This window comes from Balaenoptera ricei, chromosome 17 (genome assembly GCF_028023285.1).
Source record: "Balaenoptera ricei isolate mBalRic1 chromosome 17, mBalRic1.hap2, whole genome shotgun sequence".
Classification (NCBI taxonomy): Eukaryota; Metazoa; Chordata; class Mammalia; order Artiodactyla; family Balaenopteridae; genus Balaenoptera; species Balaenoptera ricei.
This window is the reverse complement of record NC_082655.1, coordinates 41,565,766-41,587,754: the sequence shown is the minus strand read 5'-3', so window position 1 is coordinate 41,587,754 and position 21,989 is coordinate 41,565,766. Positions and strand designations below refer to the sequence as shown.

The 21,989-nt window shown below is 38.9% G+C and overlaps 1 protein-coding gene across 6 annotated transcripts in view; it reads left to right on the top strand.

Annotated features, from left to right (window-relative positions):
- The first annotated feature begins 6,795 nt into the window (after positions 1-6,795).
- Positions 6,796-21,989, top strand: part of NDUFAF6 (NADH:ubiquinone oxidoreductase complex assembly factor 6) — a 36,890-nt gene continuing 21,696 nt past the window's right edge. For 4 of the 6 annotated variants that reach the window (XM_059901906.1, XM_059901908.1, XM_059901907.1 and 1 more), the window contains exons 1-2: positions 6,977-7,187; positions 12,636-12,735. In XM_059901906.1, the coding sequence (XP_059757889.1) occupies positions 6,991-7,187; positions 12,636-12,735 (297 nt within the window). In that variant the 5' untranslated portion in view covers positions 6,977-6,990. Of the gene's footprint in view, positions 6,890-6,976; positions 7,188-12,635; positions 12,740-21,989 lie in introns of those variants that run through there. The other 2 variants (XM_059901911.1, XM_059901909.1) reach the window with 2 other exon arrangements.

Here is a 21,989-nt window from a genome sequence, read left to right as displayed (position 1 = left end):
ACATATGAAATAAAAATATTTATAAATAAATCTTAATGATATGGGAAAATTCATGTTATAATATTTTAAAAAACAGAAGGCAAACTTGTATGTGAATTAACAATTTATATCTGTAACACCACTGTCTCCTGGCTTCCCTGCTGCCTCCTTGACTACTCTATTTTCAGTCTTTTTTTCCTGTCTTCACTAGAGATAATGGCTCAATTCAAAATGGTTTAAATAGTAAGGAATATGGATTATTTCACAGAACAAAAAGTGCTGAGGAAGGGCAGCTCTGGTGGTTGAAAATGCATCTACTCACTAATGTCAGCAGGGACCCAGAGCCATGTCAGCATTTCAGCTTGATCCTCAGACTAGTCTTGCTGCAGGATGGTTGCTTCAGTTACAGGTGTCTCATTCAGAAATCCAGAGGAAGAAGAGGTATTATTTTGAAAAACTGTAAACATTTTGAAAAGTTGAGAGTGGTGCAATGACTTCCCATATACCCTCCACCTAGATTCAGCAACTGATAACATTTTGCCACATGCCACAATTGCTTAATCTCTCTTCTTCACTCTGTGATTGATATGTGTATACATATTTATATTTTGTTTCCTGTACCATTTGAAAATAAGTTGCAGATATCACAACACTCTACCCTTATATAATTCAGCCTATATTTCCTGTAGATGTCTCCTGTAGAACCACAATATCCCAGTGAGGAAAAATTAGTAATCCCCTAACATCTACTTAACGTCCAGTCCCAAGTTCAAATTTCCTCAGTTATCCCTAAAATGTGTTTTATAGCTTATCTTTTTCAAGCCAGAATCCAATCAAGTTTCAAACATTGCACTTGGTTTGTATTTCTTTGGTCCTTTTTAATTTAGAACATTCTCCCAGTTTGTTGTCTCACTGAGATTTTCTTTTGAATTATTCTGATATGTTTCCCCACGGTATCATTTATCTTGTTCCTCTTGTCTTTGTATTCCTTATAAACTTCAAAATTAGATTTAGAAGCTTAATTAGACTTATGTTAAATCTTTTTGGCAAGAGTGTTTCATAAGTAGTATATTGTACCTTATGTCTCCTTTTAGTAGTGAGGCTTTTTTCTCAGAAACCCCATAGTGGACTTTTCCATAAGTGTCCTTGGCCAGAGCGGGGAAACATGCACAGTCCTGGACCAGTCACTGGTGATGCAAGTCGAAACACTATGCTTAGGCTCATTAGCTCATTGGATGTTCCTCTGTGGACTGAGGATGGTACCCGGCTCCTCCGATAAATGCACAAAGAGGGTTCTGCCAGGTGGAAGAAGCAGGCAGTATCTTTTTCCTGACCCCTTCTGTGTTCTGCTGGTGCCATCTTCACCACATGTCTGATATCCACCCACTTTTCTCCATCTCCACTACGGCACCTGTCCAAGTCACCAACAGCTCTGGCCCAGTTTGCAGCCATGAACTCCTAACCCATCTCCCTGCTTCAAATCTCTTCTCCAAACAGTCATCAGAGTTGTCTTTTAAAATCTAAGTCCCATTATGTCAAACCCCTGCTTTAATTTCTTAAGTGGCTTCCCAGGGCACTTAAGATAAAATCCTCCAATTTCAATCTAGCTTACAAAACGTCTCATCACCATCGGAGAACTCTCCAGTCTCAGATGGTCCACCCTCCTGCACACTCAGTAAGCGCCAGCTACGCAGGCTTTCACTCTGTTCTTTGAGTGTGCTGAACCCTTTACTGATTCAGGACTTCTGTACATACAGTTCCCTCTTGTGAGACACTACCCCACCCTCACCCCCTTTGCCTGGCAGTATTATACAGCAGTTGTTACAGGCTCAATTATGTCCCCCTGCAAATTCATATGTTGAAGTCCTAACCTCCAGTACCACAGAATATGACTGTTATTTAGAGACAGCATCTTGAACGAGGTAATTCAAGGTAAAATGAGATCATTAGGGTGAGTCCTAATCTAATATGACTGGCATACTCATGAAAGATGAGATGAGGGCACAGACACACCCAGAGGGAAGACCATGTGAAGATACAGGAAGAAGGCAGCCATCTACAAGCCAAGGAGAGAGGCCTCAGAAGAAATCATCTCTGCTAACACTGTGATCTTGGACTTCTAGACTCCAGAATTGTGAGAAAATAAATTTCTGTTGCTTAAGCCACCCATCTGTGGTATTTTGCTAGCAAACTAACACAGTAGTTAAGCAGGTGAGCTCTGGAGCAGCCTTCTTAGGTGTAAATCCTGCCTCTGACAATTACTAGCAAATTATTTAAACTTTTCATGCCTTAGTTTCCTTTTCTGTAAAATGGGGATGATAACAATAGTACCAATAGAGTGACAACCATCCAGTTTGCCCCAGACCAGGGGGTTTCCTAGGATGCAGGACTTTCAGTGCTAAAACCAGAACAGTCACCCTAAACTGAATATGGCGGTTGTGAGACTGAATGAATATCTAGAAGAATGCCTAGTACATGGTAAGCACCCACTAAGTAACAGGTATTGTTACTATTACTATCAATTTTATTTCAGAACTCAGCTTAACTGTCACTTTCTCAGAGATACTTTTCCTGACCCCATAATCTGGATTAGGACTCCCTGTTAAACTCTTTCATAGTAACTGGTTCTTTCTTGTTAGTGGTTCCCCAATATCCATTCCTCTCATTTTCAATAATAATAGGGTCCTTGATTTCTAACTGGGCACATGGCGGCCTGGAAGACTATTTCCAGCTTCCACTGTAGTAAACTAAATTCTGACCAATGGGATATGAGCAGATGCGATACATGCAAATTCAGGGTTGTGCCCTTAAAGCAGAGGGTTCTTAACTCAAGGAAGCTGTGCACAGAATTCACAGGGGTCTGTGACCTTGAATAGGAAAAAAAAAAAACGACATCTGATTTTACTAACTGCTAACTAAAATTTAGCATTGGCTTCAGTTATGAATATAGGCAACAAAGCACAAAAGTATTGGGAGTAACTGTGATCTTGTCACCAAATGAAATCACAAATAGTTTTTCAATATTGTTTATGTTCATCACTACTATGAAACTTGAAATTAGACTCACTGCTCAATCTTATTATTTAACGCTTAAAGAAGCACATATATGCCATGGCACAAAAATGATTAAGGAGCTCCTGTCTGAAAGAGAAGGGCATCTTGCCCCTTCCCCTTTCACTCTCGCTGCTGGCTGGCATGTGGAACTAGCAATGGGCCATCTTGGACACGCAGGTGAGAATTACACCTCTTCAGATGATAGAACAACCAGACTGGAAGAGCCTAGGTCTCTGGGACCCTGGAATCTCCATGCAACCCCGGATTGCTTACATACAAATTGCTACTTCAAAGAAGAATAATGTCTACTTTGTTTACAGCAGTGTTATTTTGTGTCTTTATTTGAGCAGCTGAACCTATATCCTTATTAATACAACAGCAGTTATCATATTTTGTAATTATATATTGATTTGTGATGATTTTTGTTTGTTTAAATGTCTTTACCACTAAAGAGTAAGTTCTTTGAGGACATGGAACATAGGTATTTGTTCACTGGAATCCTAGCAACTGGTACAGTGTAGGCACAGAGTAGATTCTTAATAAATGTTTCAAAATGAATGAAATAATAGCATAAGAAAATGTGCATGAGCATATTAGGCTAATCAAATAACATTGTACAGGCAGTATGTAAAAACAAGCAAAAAGCCTATGCATAGAAAAAAGGTTGGAAGAAAATACAAAACGTGAATAGTAACTGTTTGAATTATAGGCTCTAGCATGATTTTTTCCTACTTTTGCCTATATTTTCCAAATTTCCTTTAATGAGATTTAAGAAAAAGAAAACATATATATAATAAAAAACATATAACAAAACAAAATGGACCTAGGAGAAGTTAGTTGATCCCTGAGGGCCATGGAAAAGTTGGAGGAGGTGTGTGGAGTATTCTTGTCTGGGGAGATTTAACCAGCTGTGGTCTGGTGCAGACCCTCTCAGACCCTTTAGATACTCAAGGTGTCATATAAAAGCCAACAGGCCGGGTCTTCCCTGGTGGCACAGTGGTTGAGAATCTGCCTGCCAACGCAGGGGACACGGGTTCGAGCCCTAGTCTGGGAAGATCCCACATGCCACGGAGCAACTGGGCCCGTGAGCCACAATTACTGAGCCTGCGCGTCTGGAGCCTGTGCTCCGCAGCAAGAGAGGCCGCGATCGTGAGAGGCCCGCGCACCGCGATGAAGAGTGGCCCCCGCTTGCCGCAACTAGAGAAAGCCCTCGCACAGAAACGAAGACCCAACACAGCCAAAAATAAATAAATAAATTTATTAAAAAAAAAAAAAAAGCCAACAGGCCAGCCTGACTCTTAACATAAAGAATGACACTCGCTTCTTAACAGAGGCCATGGAAAAAAATAAGACGTGGAGCAATACTCTGGAATAATAATGCACAGCTCTTTACAATGTAGCAACAACCATAGGACAATCTTTATTGGGCTAAAGCTTGGAAATAAATTTTATTATATTTCATTCACAATTACACAGATGAATCAGTTATAGTCTCCATGAAGACAGTCATAAACTCAAAGATGACAGAGTAAGCAACTGTCACAGCTAAAGGCCAAGTTAACAAATTGTGCTTCTGTGGGCAGTTATTTCTTAATGTTAATTTTTTGGTTAAGCACTGAGCTTCTGTCTGGATTATAACCTTGATTGAAGAGAAGTGTATGCATATTTCAAATATACTGATTTTAATACCAAGAAATTACACTAAGGAAATATTTTCATGTATTCATAACTCTAAAAAAAAATTAACTTCAAGATTGGCAAATAATAGATGTTCAATAAATGTTAGTTGGTGACAGCGTGTTATCCATAGAATAATTTTAAAAGTTCTTAATTTTTCTTCTATTGCCGTTAATTGAAATTCTGCCTTCAAGTTTAAATATCTAAAGGCTCATAACATCTTTATTATGCATTTATGATTATGTGAATTATTAGAAATGGCTATATTTTTTGAAATAGATTGACTGTCCTGGAGACAAGAAAACAAATGAAATAGGTCTATCAGAAAGATGTGAAATTGGGTATGGGAAATAAAACAAAAGAGAAGGTAATAATAGCCAATGATAACTGTTAAGAAATAATTTTTAACAAAACTGTATAGTCATGATCTCGTACAGATATAAAGTCAACACATGTTAAAAATTTCATTTAACTCATTAATTAGTGGGGGAAACAGTAAGATTTTGCAACCAATTCAAAGAAGTATTAAAAAAAAGAAGTATTCAAACTACTAGACATCTATAGGCAGTCAGGAATGCTTAAGTAAATCTGCTTAATAGATATGAAACTGGCAAAAACAGATAATATCCATAGAACAATAATCAACTGAATCTCCTATGGATATAATTTGCATAAATTATGGACAAGAATTATTTGCATTATTGTCAATATTCTGCAACTTACAGAATTGTAAAATAGTTCAAAGACAATGAAAGGCACAAAACCCCCATAAAATCAGATAAACTGGACAATGTCTAACTTTCCATTAAGACACCCAGCAATCTTTTTGGTCCCTTTAAACAGTCTTTCTTAATGTTTTCCCTACACAGATGACTTGTTTTGAGTACTATTTATGGGCCAGGCATTGCCCTAGATGCCTGGAAGATATTAACTCATTTAATTCTCACAAGAACTTTATGAGGTAGGTTCTATTACTATTACCATTTCACAGGGGAGGGATCTGAAGCACAAGAAAAGGTAAGTCTGTCACCCAAGGTCACAGTGATAGTAGGAGGTAGAACGAGGATCTGAATCCAGGTAGTTTTGCATAAGTTATGCTGCCATGGATGTGAGTATAGGAAGGTAAAAGAATTGACAGGACCTGACAAGTTAGATTACATTAGATATAGAAGCAGGAAGAGGTAATGGTGACTCCAAAGTGTTTCCCCTGGTTGTGAGAAGGGGGACACTGTCCAGATAAAAAGACTAAGGAGAGGAGTTAGTTTAATTTGGTTTTTAGACATAAACTTTGAAGTAATGGCAAGATGTGGAGATGGAAAAGTCCAGCTAGGCAGGAGACCAGAACTAGAGATGTAGATAAGTGATTTTTTTTTAACTGAGCAGGTTTATTAAACTTTGGTATCAGAAACACTAGTGTGTGTCTGTCAGAACTAAAGGACAGAAGCCCAGAGAGAAAACAGAATATTATGCAGGAGGGACTGAGGCCCTGCATAGGCTGAAGAGAGCCAGTGTCAGGGAGGAAAACCAAAGCAGGGTGAATTGGCTGGAGTTCTTAGGTCCAGACAACAGAGTACTCTCCCATGGGTTTAAGGAGAAACATTAAAATGGGGTCACAAATGCAGATAGCTAGGGTTGAGGCTGAAAGGTAAAAAGAGGCTACTATCGTGGAGGAGCTTTATCCAACACGCAGTAAAACTGGTCAAGCAGGGAGGGGCCATGATCAGAGGCACCCTTTAGAAAGAACAAGTGTGGCTGCAGCGCGAAAAATCTGGTCAAATCTGGAGGCAGGAGGTGTTACTGGGATCCAGATGTAGGCAGCTGCTGGCTTGGACCAGGTCAGGTGGTGGCAACTAGACCCAACTCTAATATTTGAGGGGCCTGATGGTAAGAGTGCCAAAGGAGGCTCACATACCATGTGAATAAATGTTTAAAAGTTATAAATCAAGCTAGTAAACTGTCAGATTATTCTCTTTCCTCCTGCCTCGATAAATATCAATACATCTTCAGAAGGACCTGGAAGGAAGGGGGAGAGCCCGGGCGAGATCCGTCGAATTTAGGCGGGGCTTTCCTGGAACCTATAAGGCCGAGGAGCGCGGCGGAGGCGCAGATGCAGGGGACCACAGCGACACCTGTCTCATCTCCGAGGGGCGCCCAGCGGTCTCCTTCCCGCCGCAAAGAGGTTCGCAGACAGAGCTGCCGGGGGCGTGGCGGGGCGTGGCGAGGCGAGGCGTGTCCGCGCGCTAACAGCGCGAGGTCGAAGGGCACGGCGGCGTCCCTGTCATGGCTGCTTCCGCGCTGGTGTCGGCGTGGGGCCCGCTACGGCCCGGCGTCCCCGGCCTGTGCCGCCGCCGGCCGCCCAGGGGCCTGTGGGCGCACGCACGGCGGCTCCCGGATCCCGCGGGGTCCGGGCGGAGCGTGGCCGCGGTCAGCGGACCTGGCGCCTCGGGCACTGACCGCTACTGCTTGGAGCTGCTGCGGTGAGCGAGCCCGACTGCCCCCGGCCGGGAGGTCGGGGAGCAGGCCGAAAGGGACCCTGGTGGGCGCGGCGGGCCTCGGGGCGGACCTGCACCTTCCCCGTGTCCCTCAGCGTGTGAGCTCGGGTGTATGGGGGAGTGAGGCAACAGGAGCTTTCACACTGGTCACAAAATTGTGGCAAAATTCCTTCGTCTGTCCCCTTGCCCGAGCCTTAACTTTTACCTAATTAAACGTTTTGCATGAATTGCTTTTTAACATTCGAAAGATGGCTAGTAACTAATTTTAATTAAGCAGTAGTTAACTTTGAGTTCTTCCTATGTGTCAGGCACTATGCAAAGTAGTTTACAAGTAAATTATCTAATTTTTGTTACAAAGTATGAGGGAACAGTTGTAGACCTACCACTTACAGTTATGTGGATTAGAGCATTTAGAACAGTGCCTGGCACAAAGCAGGGGTACAGTGAGTACGGTATAAACTTTATTATCTCATCTAACAGACGTGGAAATGAAGGTTTAGAGAGATTCTGGAATTTACCTGAGTTCAGTGGAATCTAAGCCTCATAAAGTCAGTTATTCTGGTAACATGCGAAAGGCATAGCACATAGGAGTCGCTGTTAATCATTTGTGGGATAAATTGGATGAATCAGGTTACCTGGTACATGTGGGCAGGGGCCTGCCTTGGAATCCAGGCCTGACTTCAGGAGTGAATGGCTTACCACCACCACCCCCCGGCCTCGCCCCCGCTGCCCTTTTGCTGCCCTTAATTCGTAACAGTGGCAAAAAGTCTCAAAGTACCTGGTCTCAAGGACTTCTGAGAAGTGCTAGAATAGTTAAACTATCTTGAATTTGATTGGGCTAGTAAATCCAATTTGTTTGAATTCCATTGTAGCAAAATGTAGCATAACGACAACATTCCCATGCATTTCAGTATTTTGTTTTGTTTTTAATCACTTTTTAAAATAGTGTTCCTACCCCACCTTATTTACTTGTTGATTGCTTGTAGGAGAAACATGGTAGCATTAGTGGAAATCAGGTCATTAAGAATTGTAAAAGCCAAAAAGATTATATTCATCTATATATATTTTTAAGTTATCATTTTTTGATGATAAGAAATTTAGGGGCTTCCCTGGTGGCGCAGTGGTTGAGAATCTGCCTGCCAATGCAGGGGACACGGGTTCGAGCCCTGGTCTGGGAAGATCCCACATGCCACGGAGCAACTGGGCCCGTGAGCCACAACTACTGAGCCTGCGCGTCTGGAGCCTGTGCTCCGCAACAAGAGAGGCCGCGATAGTGAGAGGCCCGCGCACCGCGATGAAGAGTGGCCCCCGCTTGCCACAACTAGAGAAAGCCCTCGCACAGAAACGAAGACCCAACACAGCCAAAAATAAATAAATTAATTAAAAAAAAAAAAAAAAAAGAAATTTAAGTTACCAAAACGTATACCATCCATATCCACTTGTTCAGTGCAGTTTTTCTTTGACACCAATAGTGTCCTAACTTTCCTATCCAGGGTCTTACTAATTTCTTATATATTCTTCTAGAAATAGTCTGTGGATATCACATAACAGTTTTTCTCAAATATATATTTATAAATGGCCAGATACTTAATCTGTCCATATTGGTATTTAAGTGGAATGGAGGCTGTTGACTCTAGCGATTTATCGAAAAGTAGGCAGCAGGCAGACCTTATCTGAGTTTATTAATCCTAGCTCTGTCACTTGGGAAAGTTAATTACTTTAAGATTCAGCTATTTCCTCATTTGTAGATTTCTACTTTATAACATGGTTGTGAGGATTAAATTACATGATGTATATAAAAATGCTGGTACATAACAAATGCTCAATAAATAGTTTAAAATAAAAACAAAATGAACTTGAAAGGAAGGTTAGAACTTTTAGCTTCTAATTGTCCATTAATCTTTGCAAGATTTGGCCTCTGAAATTGTGCGTGCAGGGTTGTTTTGGACATGTATCATATGCACGGCCTCCAAATATCAGACAAGATACTAGGCTATAACTTCAGATTAGCCAGCCGAGGATCTTCTAGGAATCAAGGTTCCTGGGAAAATCTCAAGCCTAATTTACATAGGCTTCTTGGGATTTGGTTTGAGGAACACCGCCTCAGGCCTTGGGATTAGTGTTATAATAAGATGAGGAGGTGGCAGTGGTGGTATCTGGAAGTGCGGTTCTCCAGCCTCACTGAGGAACCACTTCTTTTGTGCTTCAGTGGCACAGGTCCATGGAATTAGCATAGCAGTCCTAGCACTAGATATGCTTACTTCTCATATGTCTGTTTCTCCCTGCTAGACTGAAGTCTATACCTATCTTCAGTGTCTAGCGCAGTGCCTGGCATGTGCTAGACACTGAATAAATGTTTGAATGAATGAATGAATGAAAGGTTATTGACCCTGCTGCTGTATAAAGCCATCATAGCGTAGCATTTCTCATTATCTGGAACAGTTCTTAGGTAACTGGACCTTGGTTAGCTATTTATAGGTTATCCTTGTATACCAGTGATCAATGTTGATAACAATGATCCTGATTGATGAAGAAATGGTTAAATAGTATATCCTATTTAATGTAAAGAAGTGGGTAATATTGTTTAGAAAAATTTCCAACCAAAGTATTTTAAAAATTGTTAACAGGGCAAACCATTAGCTGTGTAGAATATCTTATTTCCCAAAGACTGTTACAGTTTTGTTATGTCTTCATTTCATTTTTCATTTTTGTGTAAGAAACTTGAAGTACTTCACATATTGGTTATTTTTAAGGAGATATGAAACAGGTAGGATATCAATCCTCATTTTTCAAGTTAGGAAATAGACATGACTGGGATCATTTCTGTCAATAACTAGTTGAATGATGGAAATTAAGATTGTAGTTTGATTCCTGTTCAGTGTTTTCTTACTGTCTCATATTAACTTTCAGGTGTTTTAAACACTTTTGAAGTTTAGAGACTGTTTGTAATAAAATAAAATTTAGAAATGTTTACATCTATATATATTTACAAGTATAAGCTATAAAGTTTTGTCTGAACTCTCCATATTGTAGCTGAAACCGCATATGGTGAGATTTTTTAGTAGAGCTGTCTTGTGATAACAAGGTTACTGCTATCTATTCATGATCTCTCCCTTTGTTTATGTGGAAGTTGGGGGAATTGTGAAGGTTTAAGTTCTCTGTTAGCCACACGACAAAGTGTGAACCAGTTGAAAAGTGGGAGTAGTCTGAATTTCAAAACCTAAACTCCATGGAATGAGGTTGGACCCATTTTATGCTGAGTACTGTTTTATAGGAAATACTGTTATAGTAAAGTTCCAGTGTATTACAGTGAAAGTAGCCTTGTCAATAGGCAGTCTGGTAAGCACTTTATATTTATTTATTTATGTATGTATGTATGTATGGCTGCGCTGGGTCTTCGTTGCTGCGCGCAGGCTTTTCTCTAGTCGTGGTGAGTGGGGGCTACTCTTCGTTGTGGTGCGTGGGCATCTCATTGCAGTGGCCTCTCTTGTTGCGGAGCACGGGCTCTAGGCACGCGGGCTTCAGTAGTTGTGGCACATGGGCTTCAGTAGCTGTGGCTCGTGGGCTCTAGAGCACAGGCTCAGTAGTTGTGGCTCACGGGCCCAGTTGCTCCGTGGCATGTGGGATCTTCCCGGACCAGGGCTTGAACCCGTGTCCCCTGCATTGGCAGGCAGATTCTTAACCACTGTGCCACCAAGGAAGCCCTGGTAAGCACTTTATACTTAAGTCATCCTAGAATGAATATAGTAAGGATTATATTTTTTTTAACTTTTCATTTTAAAGTAATTTCAAATTCACATAAAAGTTACAGAAATAGTACACAGAGCTCCAATGTACTCTTCACCCAAATTCCCTCATTGTTAACGTTTTGAACCACTTGAGAATAAGATGTAGATGCCCCATTACCCCCCTTATTATTTTGGTGTGTGTTTTTAATACACAAGGATTCTCTCCCATATAACCATAGTATAACCATCAAAATCAGGATATTAAAATTGATCCAGTATTACCATCTAATCCACAGACTCCATTGACATTTTGCTAATTAGTCTGTTATGTCTTTCATATATCCAGGATCATGTGCTACATTTAGTTGTCATGTGTCTTTAGTCTTCTCCAGTCTGGGACAGTTTCTCAGTCTTTCCTTATCTTTAATGAACTTGACTTTTTTTTTTTTTTAAGAGAACAGGACAGGCTACTTTGTAGACTTTCAGTTTGGGTTTTTTTAATGTTTACTCATGATTTACACAATTTTTGCAGGAATATTACAGAAGTTATGCTGTGCTTTTCTCAGTATCATGTCAGAAAGCACATGGTGTTGATTTATCCTACTACTGTGGAGTGAACTTTTTGTTACTTGGTTCTCAAGTGTCTTTCAGGTTTCTCCCTTGTAAATTAATAAGAATGTTAGCAAATAATATTTATTTTGTGAGGAGATACTTTAATACTATGTAAATACTCTTTTTCTTTCAAACTTTCACCTGTTTAACATTTTCAGACATTTATTGATATTTGCTTGAATGAGTTTTTACTTTAATAGTTATCAAGTGGTGATTTTAAAAATTCAATCATGTCTTATAGGTTTATCAGTTGGCATTGTACTGGTTTTCAAGTTTTTCCTTCTCTTTGTATTTATTCATTCATTTATATTGGTATGAGCTCATGGGGTCCTGTTACAATCTTTTACTGTCATTATTTTTTTGTTGCTCAAATTGTCCCAGACTTGGCCAATAGAACTTCATCAAGCCAATTTCTTTGTCCTTTTAACAAGTCACTCCATTCTTTGAACGTTTGTTTACTTTCTGCTCAAGAAGATGTTTCAGGCTTATCTGGTATTTTCCTTGCACCAGCCCTGGAGACAGTCATTCCTTCAAGGAGCCTTAGTTTCTTTCAGTGGAGAAATCAAGGTGTGTTCGCTGACACTGTGGGTATGGGGGGACGGATATCATTGTTTCTAGGCTTTGTCAGCAGATGCTGTAGGGAAATAGAAGTAAGTGTGAGTGTGTGCGCATACACACAGGTGCACCCTCCCACACACCCCGCATATTGTTCTCTGTCTTTGTCTTCTGTATATATTTGTCTATGCATTCAAAACCATGAGTTCATACCAATACTTGCTGGCACTGTTTTCTTGATTTCTACATCTGTAACTCATTTGAATTCTTACTAAAACCAAAGTGATTCTGAAACAGTTAAAATTATATATATATTATATAAGTCAAAATAAATTAGTAGAGATTGATTATTCATTTTAACTGGTCTGGGATTGGAAGCACATAAATTTTTTATAATTGTAGAGAAACATATAAAATATAGGAAACTTGGGGGCTATTTTGAGTTGAAGCCTTGTTTTCAGTTCATTTTGGTCAGTATTTTTTTGTGTGCAGTTTGGAAAGTGAAAAGTAATTATCTTTTTTTGCTTATTTATTATAGGAAACGAGATTATGAAGGCTATTTATGCTCCCTGCTACTCCCTGCAGAATCCAGAAGCTCTGCTTTTGCACTGAGAGCTTTCAATGTGGAACTGGCTCAGGCTGGTATTAAAATACCTTAAAAATTATTTGTAAAAATAGTGATGTAATATGTTTAATGCTGAACAATAAAGAAATATAGTTGTAATTTATATGCTAGATGTGTTTAAGGTTTCTGCTGGTGATTTCTTTCTCCTGCGTAACAATTCAATTCCAAAAATAAAACTAGCTAATGAACTTAATGTTTTTGGAAAGACCATCCTGGAATTTCTATTTTTAAGGATATTATAAAACTATGCAATTAACACTGCACATTTGTCTGTTAATTGAAAGGTTAATCAGAGTATTACTGCTTATTCTTTACAACATTTGCATAATTTACATGTATATGGCAGTTCTTCAAAGCACTTTTTAAATTGAGTTTTTAGCTTTAAAGTGAAATGGAAATTGAAGCAATTATAGCAAACCCAGACCTTATATCATACTAACTCACATTTTTTCTAAAGAATTACAAACAAAGGAGCGACTCTTCTTTCTCTTAGACTGGACAGAATGTGTGCTGATATAAGATAAATTGAGATGGAGAATGTAATTGAGGGAGTTGAGATAGAATGGCGTTGATCTTCTTAGTAAATGAAATGGAGAGGTTAGTTATTGAGAGTGAGGGAGCACAGGAGGGTTTGGAGTCTTGAAGAGTATGACAGGTTTTGACACAGCCTTTCTGGTGAATATGATAGGACGTGAAGTAGGGGCAAATGAAAGGATGTGAGTATAGTACTGAGGCATAATTGTGGTTAGACACTATAAATCTGCAGAGAGTAATAGAGTCTGGCTGTTTGTCCTCGGTATATTTCTAGAAGTCATGGGTCTATATTTTTTTACTTCATCCTTTTTCAGGTATAAACTACACTTCAGCATCTTAAGTCAGTCACAATTTAACAATAAATAGTACCCAATGTGATCTTCCATTATAACTTTAAAATAATTAAAATTCCATTTTTAATAAATAAATCTTCCATATTTTCCGTGATTCTCTGTCACCTTATAGGAATGTCTTGCTTTTTTTTTTTTTTTTTTTTTTAATTTAAATAAATTCAACTCTGCAGGTAGCCTCGCACCTGTGTGCCACTCCAGGCAGTGTCCACCTGGCTGCCCCTTGGTCCCACTGCCCTGCACAAGATGCCACTTCCATCTCCCTATGGCTGTCTGTCTTACTGCTTTTTTACACACACAGTCTTGTTCATTCATTCAACAGGTATTGTCCAAAATATGCTAGGCACTATTTTAAGTACTGGGTTATAGCATTGAATAAAACATACAAAGTCCCTGTATTCAAGGAACAAGTAAATACTGTACAGAAAAATTAAGGAGGATAGGGAAGGCTAGGTATAGCAGGGGTTCCTGTGTTAAGTAGGGTGATCAGGAAAAACCTCACTGAGACGGTGGCATTTTAGCAAAGATTTGAAGGAGGCAAGGGAGTGAGATACGTGGCTGAAGAGTCTTCTAGACAGAAGGAGCAGCAAGTGCAAAGGCCCTGAGATGTAAGTGTGCCTGACATATTCAAAGCCGAGAAGGCCAGTGTGGCACAACAGAGAAAGGAGGGAGAGTGTGGGAGGAGATTAGGTTAGAGGTATCTGGGCCAGAAAAGTAAGGTCTTGGAGACCACTTCAGTCACTTTGGCATTTACTCTGAGTGAGATGGAAAACCATTGGAAGGTTCTGAGCAGAGAAAGGCATCACCTGTTTGTCATGTTTCTGAAGAATTACCCTTTAAAAAAATTTTTTTTAATTAAAGTATAGTTGATTTACAATATTATATTAGTTTGACGTGTACAACCATGATTCAATATTTTTGATAGATTTTACTCCATTTAAAGTTATTACAAAGTATTGGTTGTATTCCCTGTGCTGTACAGTATATCCTTGTGTCTTATTTATTTTATACATAGTAGTTTGTACTTCTTAATCCCTTATCCCTATCTTGTCTCTCCCCTCATCCCTCTTCCCACTGGTAGCCACTACTTTGTTCTCTATATCTGTGAGTCTGCTTGTCTTTTTTTGTTGTTGTTATGTTTATTCATTTGTCTTATTTTTTAGATTCTACATACAAGTGATAATGTACATTATTTTTGATTAATTTGGATGTATGTCCAGGATTGGAGTTGCTGAATCATACGGTAGTTCAATTTTTAGTTTTTTGAGGAGCCTCCATACTGCTTTCACAGTGGGTACACCAATTTACATTCCCACCAACAGTGTACTAGAGCTCCCTTTTCTCCACATCCATGCCAACATTTCTTAATTTGTGGTCTTTTCTGTGACAGCTATTCTGACAGATGTGAGGTGGTATCTCATTGTGGTTTTGATGTGCATTTCCCTGATGCTTAGTGATGTTCAGCATTTTTGCATGTACCTCTTGGCCATCTGTATATTGTCTTTGGAAAAGTGTCTGTTCAGGTCATCTGCCCATTTTTTAATTGCATTGTTTGTTTTTTTGATATCGAGTATGAGCTGTTTATATATTTTGGATATTAACCCCTCAACAGACATACCATTTGCAAATATTTGCAAATATTTTCTCCCATTCAGTAGGTAGTCTTTTCACTCTGTTGATGGTTTCTTTTGCTGTGCAAAAGCTTTTAAGTTTAATTAGGCCCCATTTGTTTATTTTTGCCTTTGTTTTCTTTGCCTGAGGAGAAAGATCCAAAAAAATACTGCTATGACATAGGTCAGAGGGTGATTTGCCTATTTTCTAGGAGTTTTATGGTGTCGTCTTACATTTAGGTCTTTAATCCATTTTGAGTTTATTTTCATATATAATATGAGAAAATGTTCTAATTTCATTCTTTTACATGTAGCTGTCCAGTTTTCCCAGCACCACTTATTGAAGAGATTGTCTTTCCCCATTGTATATTTTTGCCTCTTTTGTCAAAGATTAATTGACCATAAATGCATGGGTTTATTTCTGGGCTCTCTATTCTGTTCCATTGATCTATGTGTCTGTTTTAATGCCAGTACCATACTGTTTTGATCACTGTACCTGTGTAGTATAGTCTGAAATCAAGGAGTGTGGTATCTCCAGCTTTATGCTTTTTTATCAAGATTGCTTCAGCTGTTCAGGGTCTTTTGTCATTCCATATAAATTTTAGGATTATATGTTCTAGTTCTGTGAAAAATGTCATGGGTATTTTTATAGGGATTACATTAAATCTGTAGATTGCTTTGAGTAGGCTTGACATTTTAACAACATTAACTCTTCCAATCCATGGACACGGGATATCTTTCCATTTCTTTGTATTATCTTCAGTTTTCTTCATTAGTGTTTTTTAGTTTTCAGAGTATAGGTCTCTCACCTCCTTGGTTAAATTTATTCCTAGGATTTTATTCTTTCTGATGTGATTTTAAACGGGATTGTTTTCTTGCTTTTTCTTTCCTATAGTTCATTATTGGTGTATTAGAAAAGCAAAAAAATTCTGTATATTTATTTTATATCCTGTAACTTTATTGACTTCATTTCTTAGTTCTAATAGTTTTTTGGTGGAGATTTAGGGTTTTCTTTATATAGTATCATGTCATCTGCAAATAGTGACAGTTTTACTTCTTACCTTCCAATTTGGATGCCTTTTATTTCTTTTTCTTGTCTAATTGCTGTGGCTAGGACTTTCAAAACCATATTAAATAGAAGTGGCGAGGGTGGGTATCCTTGTCTTGTTCCTGATTTTAGAGAAGAAACTTCTCACCATTGAGTATGATGTTAGCTATGGGGTTGTCATAATTGGCCTTTATTATGTTGAGATGTTTCCTCTATACCAACTTTGATGAGAGTTTTTTTTTTTTTTAAATAAATTTATTTATTTATTTATATTTATTTTTGGCTGTGTTGGGTCTTCGTTTCTGTGCGAGGGCTTTCTCCAGTTGCGGCGAGCGGGGGCCACGCTTCATCACGGTGCGCCGGCCTGTCACCGTCTTGGCCTCTTCCGTTGCGGAGCACGGGCTCCAGACGCACAGGCTCAGTAGTTGTGGCTCACGGGCCCAGTCGCTCCGCGGCATGTGGGATCTTCCCAGACCAGGGCTCGAACCTGTGTCCCCTGCGTTGGCAGGCGGATTCTCAACCACTGTGCCACCAGGGAAGCCCCATGATGAGAGTTTTTATCATGAACGAATGAATGTTGAATTTTGTCAGATGTTTTTTCTGAGTCTACTGAGATAATCGTGATTTTTATCCTTTGTTTTATTAATATGGTGTCACATTAATTGATTTGTGGATATTGAACCATCCTTTCATCATTTTAGTAAATCCCACTTGTAAATGGGATGTAAATCCCAATTGGATTTAGTAAATCCCATGGTGTATGATCCTTTTTACATATTGTTGAATTTGGTTTGCTAATATTTTGTTGAAGATTTTTACATCTACATTCATCAGAGATATTGGCCTGTAATTTTCTTTTTCTGTAGTGTCTTTGTCTAGTTTTGGTATCAGGGTAATGGTGGCCTCATGATTGGGAATCTTCCCTCCTCTTCAATACTTTGGAGTAGTTTGAGAAGGATAGGTATTAGCTCCTCTTTGTGTATTTGGTTGAATTCCCCTGTGAAGCTGTCCAGTCCCGGACTTTGGTTTGCTGGGAGTTTTTTGGTTACTGATTCAATTTCATTACTAGTGATCTGTCTGTTCAGATTATCTATTTCTTTTGGTCTAGTTTCAGAAGATTGTAGTTTCTAGGAATTTATCCATTTCTTCTAGATTGTCCAATTTGTTGGCATATAACTGTTCATAGTTTTCCCTTCTGATTTTTTTGTATCTGTGATATCAGTTGTAATTTCTTCTCTTTTATTTCTTACTTTGTTTATTTGTGTTCTCTCTCTTTTTCTTAATGAGCTTGGCTAAGGGCTTATCAATTTTGTTTATCTTTTCAAAAAGCCAGCTCTTGGTTTCATTGAACTTTTCTTTTTTCTTTTTTCTTTTCCTGGTCTCTATTTTATTTGTTTCTGCTCTGATCTTTATTATTTCCTTCCTTCTGCTGACTTTGGGCTTTGTTTGTTCTTCTTTTTCTAATTCCTTTAGATGGTAGGTTAGGTTGTTTATTTGAGATTTTTCTTGTTTCTTGAGATGGGCCTGTATCACTATAAACTTTCCTCTTAGAACTTCTTTGCTGTGTGTCCTATAGATTTTGGAAAGTTGTGCTTTTATTTTCATTTGTCCCGAGGTATTTTCTGATTTCCTCTTTGATTTCTTCATTGACCCATTGGTTTTTTAGTCTCCATGTGTTAAATGTTTTTCCCATTTTTCTTTCTGTGATAGATCTCTACTTTCATACTGTTGTGGTCAGAAAAGATGCTTGATATAATTTCTATCCTCTTAAATTTTTTCAGACTTGTTTTGTGGCCTAGCATGTGATCTGTCCTAGAGAATGTTCCACGTGCACTTGAAAATAATTTGTATTCTGTTTTTGTATGGAATGTCCTGTAGATATCTATTAATTCTAACTGGTCAAATGTGTCATTTAAGACCACTGTTTACTCATTGATTTTCTTTCTGGATTGTCTGTCCTTTGATGTAAATGGGGTGTTAAAGTCTCCTACTATTACTGTGTTTTTGTCAATTTCTCCCTTTATGTCTGTTGATATTTGCTTTATGTATTTAGATGTTCCTATATTACGTGCATATATGATAATGAATGTTATATCCTCTTGCTCTATTGGTTCCTTTATCATTATACAATGCTCTTTTTCTTTCGTTATAGCCTTTGTTTTAAAGTCTATTTTGTCTGATATGCATATTGCTACTCCTGATTTCTTGTCGTTTCTGTTTGCATGAAATATCTTTCTCCATTCCCTCACTTTCACTCTGTGTGTGTCTTTATCCCTGAAGTGAGTCTGTTGTAGGCAGCATGTTGATGCATCTTGTTTTTTATCCAATCAGCCATACTGTGTCTTTTGACATTTAAAGTAATTGTAGTCCACTGACATTTAGAGTAATTATTGATAGGTATGTACTTATTGCCATTTTATTACTTGTTTTCCAATTGTTTTTGTAGTTCTTCTCTGTTAATTTCTTCTTCATTTTGTTTCTTCCATTGTGGTTATATTTTCTTTTGTAGTATGCTTGGGTTCCTTTCTTACTGGTTTTTGTGTATCTATTATAGGTTTTTGATTTGTGGTTACCATGGGGTTCATATGTGTTGACCAATAATTATATCTACGTGACTTAAACTGATAGTCTTTTAAGTTAAAATACATTCTAAAAGATCTACGTTTTTTACTCCCTTCCCTCATATTTTGTGTTTTTTATGTCATATTTTACATCTTCATGTCTGTCTCTTTACTGTTTATTGTAGTTATGGTTGCTTTTACAGTTTTTTTTTTATAATCTGCATACTGGCTTTAATATTTAAGTGGTTGATCCACAGCCTTTACTATATGATTTGTCTTTATTAGTGGCATTTTTTTTTCCCTATAAATTCTTACTTCTTGTAACCTTTTCTTTTCCACTTAAAGAAGACCATTTAATACTTCTTGTAAGGTTGGTTTAGTACTGATAAACTCTTTTAGTTTTTTCCTTATCCGAGAAGTTCTTTATCTCTCCTTCAGTTCTGAAAGATAACCTTGCTGGGCAGAGTATCCTAGGTTGTAGGTTTTTTCCTTTCAGCTGTTTAAGTATATCATGCCACTCACTCCCTTATGGCCTGCAAAGCTTCTGCAGAAAAATCAGCTGATAGCCTTAGGGGGATTCCCTTGTATGTTTTTCTGCTTTTCTCTCTTTTTGTTTTTTTTTTTTCTCTTGCTGCCTCTAAGATTCTCTTTATCTTTAACTTTTGCCATTTTAATTATGATGTGTCTTGGTGTGGGTCTCTTTGTGTTCATCTTGCTTGGGACTCTCTGTGCTTCCTGTACCTGGAAATCTGTTTCCTTCTTCAGCTTCAAGAAGTTTTCAGCCATAATTTCATCAAATACATTTTCTACCCCTTTCTCACTCTCTTCTTCTGGAATCCTTATAATGTGAATGTTAATACACTTGATGTTGGCTCAGAGGTCCCTTAAACTATCCTCATTTTTTAACATTTGTTTTTCTTTTTGCTGTTCTGATTGGGTGATTTCCATTATTCTTTCTTCCAGATCACTTATGTGTTCTTCTCTATCACCTAGTCTGCTGTTCATTCCTTCTAGTGCATTTTTCATTTCATTTATTGTATTTATCAGCTCTGACTGGTTCTTTTTAATATTTTCTAGTTCCTTGTTAAAATTCTCAGTGTGTTCATTCATTCTTTTCCCAAATTTAGTTAGCATTCTTTTTACTATTGCTTTGAATACTTTATGTGGTAAATTATTTATGTCTGTTTCATTAGGGTTTTTTTCAGGGTTTTTTTCTTGTTCTTCCATTTGAAACATATTCCTTTGTCTTCTCATATTGTTTAACTTTCTCTGTCTCTATGAGTTAGGTGATAAGAGTGGTTACCTGTCCCAATCTTGAAGGGGTGTCCTTGGGTGGGACTGCCCCTATGCAGTCTGCTTGTGCCCAGTCACTTTGGTGGGAGAGCTGGATCTGAAGTGAGCATAGGTCATGTCTTCTCCTGGGGTGTGCTGGCAGCTACCACTTTGGTGGGAGGTAGGGCTATAGATGAAGGGGCTATAGCCAGAGCCAGGTGTGAGCTGGGGCTTTTCTTTTGCTCTTCCAGCCCAAGGTGCTAGAGCACAAGCCCTGAGGGTTGGTCTGAGCTGGCTCCCATCCTTCTAAGTGTGTGCACTCCTCTAGCAATGGCGCCTTAGCCCTAGTCGAGAGCAAGAGGGGCTGGAGCAGGCGCCCAGTGTGGGCTGGGGTACATGCTGGAATGGTCTGGGAAGCCAGTCAGAGCCCCAGGCAGTTTTCAGCCTGCAGCCTGATGTGCATGCTGTTAATGGCTGCCTTCACCCTATTCAGAGGCAGAGTCAGGCCCAAGCTGGCTTCCTTTTCTTTAAGTGTGTGTACTCCCCTTAGCCATGACAGCCTTCGCCCTAGTGGATGGCAGTGCTGGAGCAGGAGAGGCTGGAGCAGGCAGCTGGTCAGAGCCGCAGGCAGTTTTCAGTCTGCAGCCTCCATGCTATTCCGGGAATAAGTAAGTGTGTGCACACTCTTCACGAGCAGAGTCTTGGTTTCTTACAGCCCTCCAGTAAGTCCCACTGGTTTTCAAACCAGCTAAGGGTAATTGTGTTACTGGTGTCAGACCCTTGGGCTGGGGTGCTTGATGTGTGGCTCAAACCCCTTGCTTCCCAGGGTGGTTCCTTGAGCCTGTGTGTGATATCCCCCTCCTCTTCTGTGTCCCCTGCTAAGGGCCTGGGTCCCAACCTAATTGGTTCTCCTTTCCTCCCCAACTCCATGTGCATCTTTCTTCTCAGCCTTGGTTGTAGAAGAGCCTTTTTGCCAGTTTCCACGTTGTTTTCCGCGATGTAGATGTATTTTTGATGTGTTCATGGGGGCAGGTGGGCTCAGTGTCCTCCTACTCTGCCTTCTTGATCTCCCTCCTAAAAGGATTGACTCTTTTTTAAAAATGTATTTATTTATTTTTTCTTTTCCATTATGGTTTATTACAAGATACTGAATATAGTTCCCTGTGCTATACAGTAGGACCTTGTTGTTTATCCATTCTGTATATAATAATTTGCATCTGCTAGTCCCAAACTCCCAATCCATCCCTCCCTCTTGGCAACCACAAGTCTGTTCTCTATGTCTGTGAGTTTGTTTCTGTTTCATAGATAAGTTCATTTGTGTCATATTTTAGATTCCACAAATAAATGATATCACTTTGGTAAGTAGTAGTTGTCTTTTTTCTGACTTACTTCATTTAGTATGATAATCTCTAGGTCCATCCTTATAGCTGCAAATGGCATTGTTTCATTCTTTTTTATGGCTGAGTAATATTCCATTGTGTGTGTGTGTGTGTGTGTGTGTGTGTGTGTGTGTGTGTTTGTGTATATGCCACATCTTCTTTAAAGGATTACTCTTGATGCTGTATTGAGAATAGACCGTATGCCATGGGATCTGAACACTAAACATTGCTAAGAGACCTACCCAGCACCAAGACCATAAAAAAAAAAAAAAACTTTTTATTTGGAAATAATTTCACACACACCAAAGTAAGAATAGTACAAATACCCATATACCCTTTTGTTAATATTTTGCCCTATTTGCTTTATCATATTGTGCCCCTCTCCCCTTCTCCCTCTCTCTCTCCCTCTCTCTGTCTCTCTCTGTGTATACGCACACACACACACACAAATATGCACACACATACATGCACTGTTTTTCTTATGAATCATTTTACAGTAACTTGACTACACCA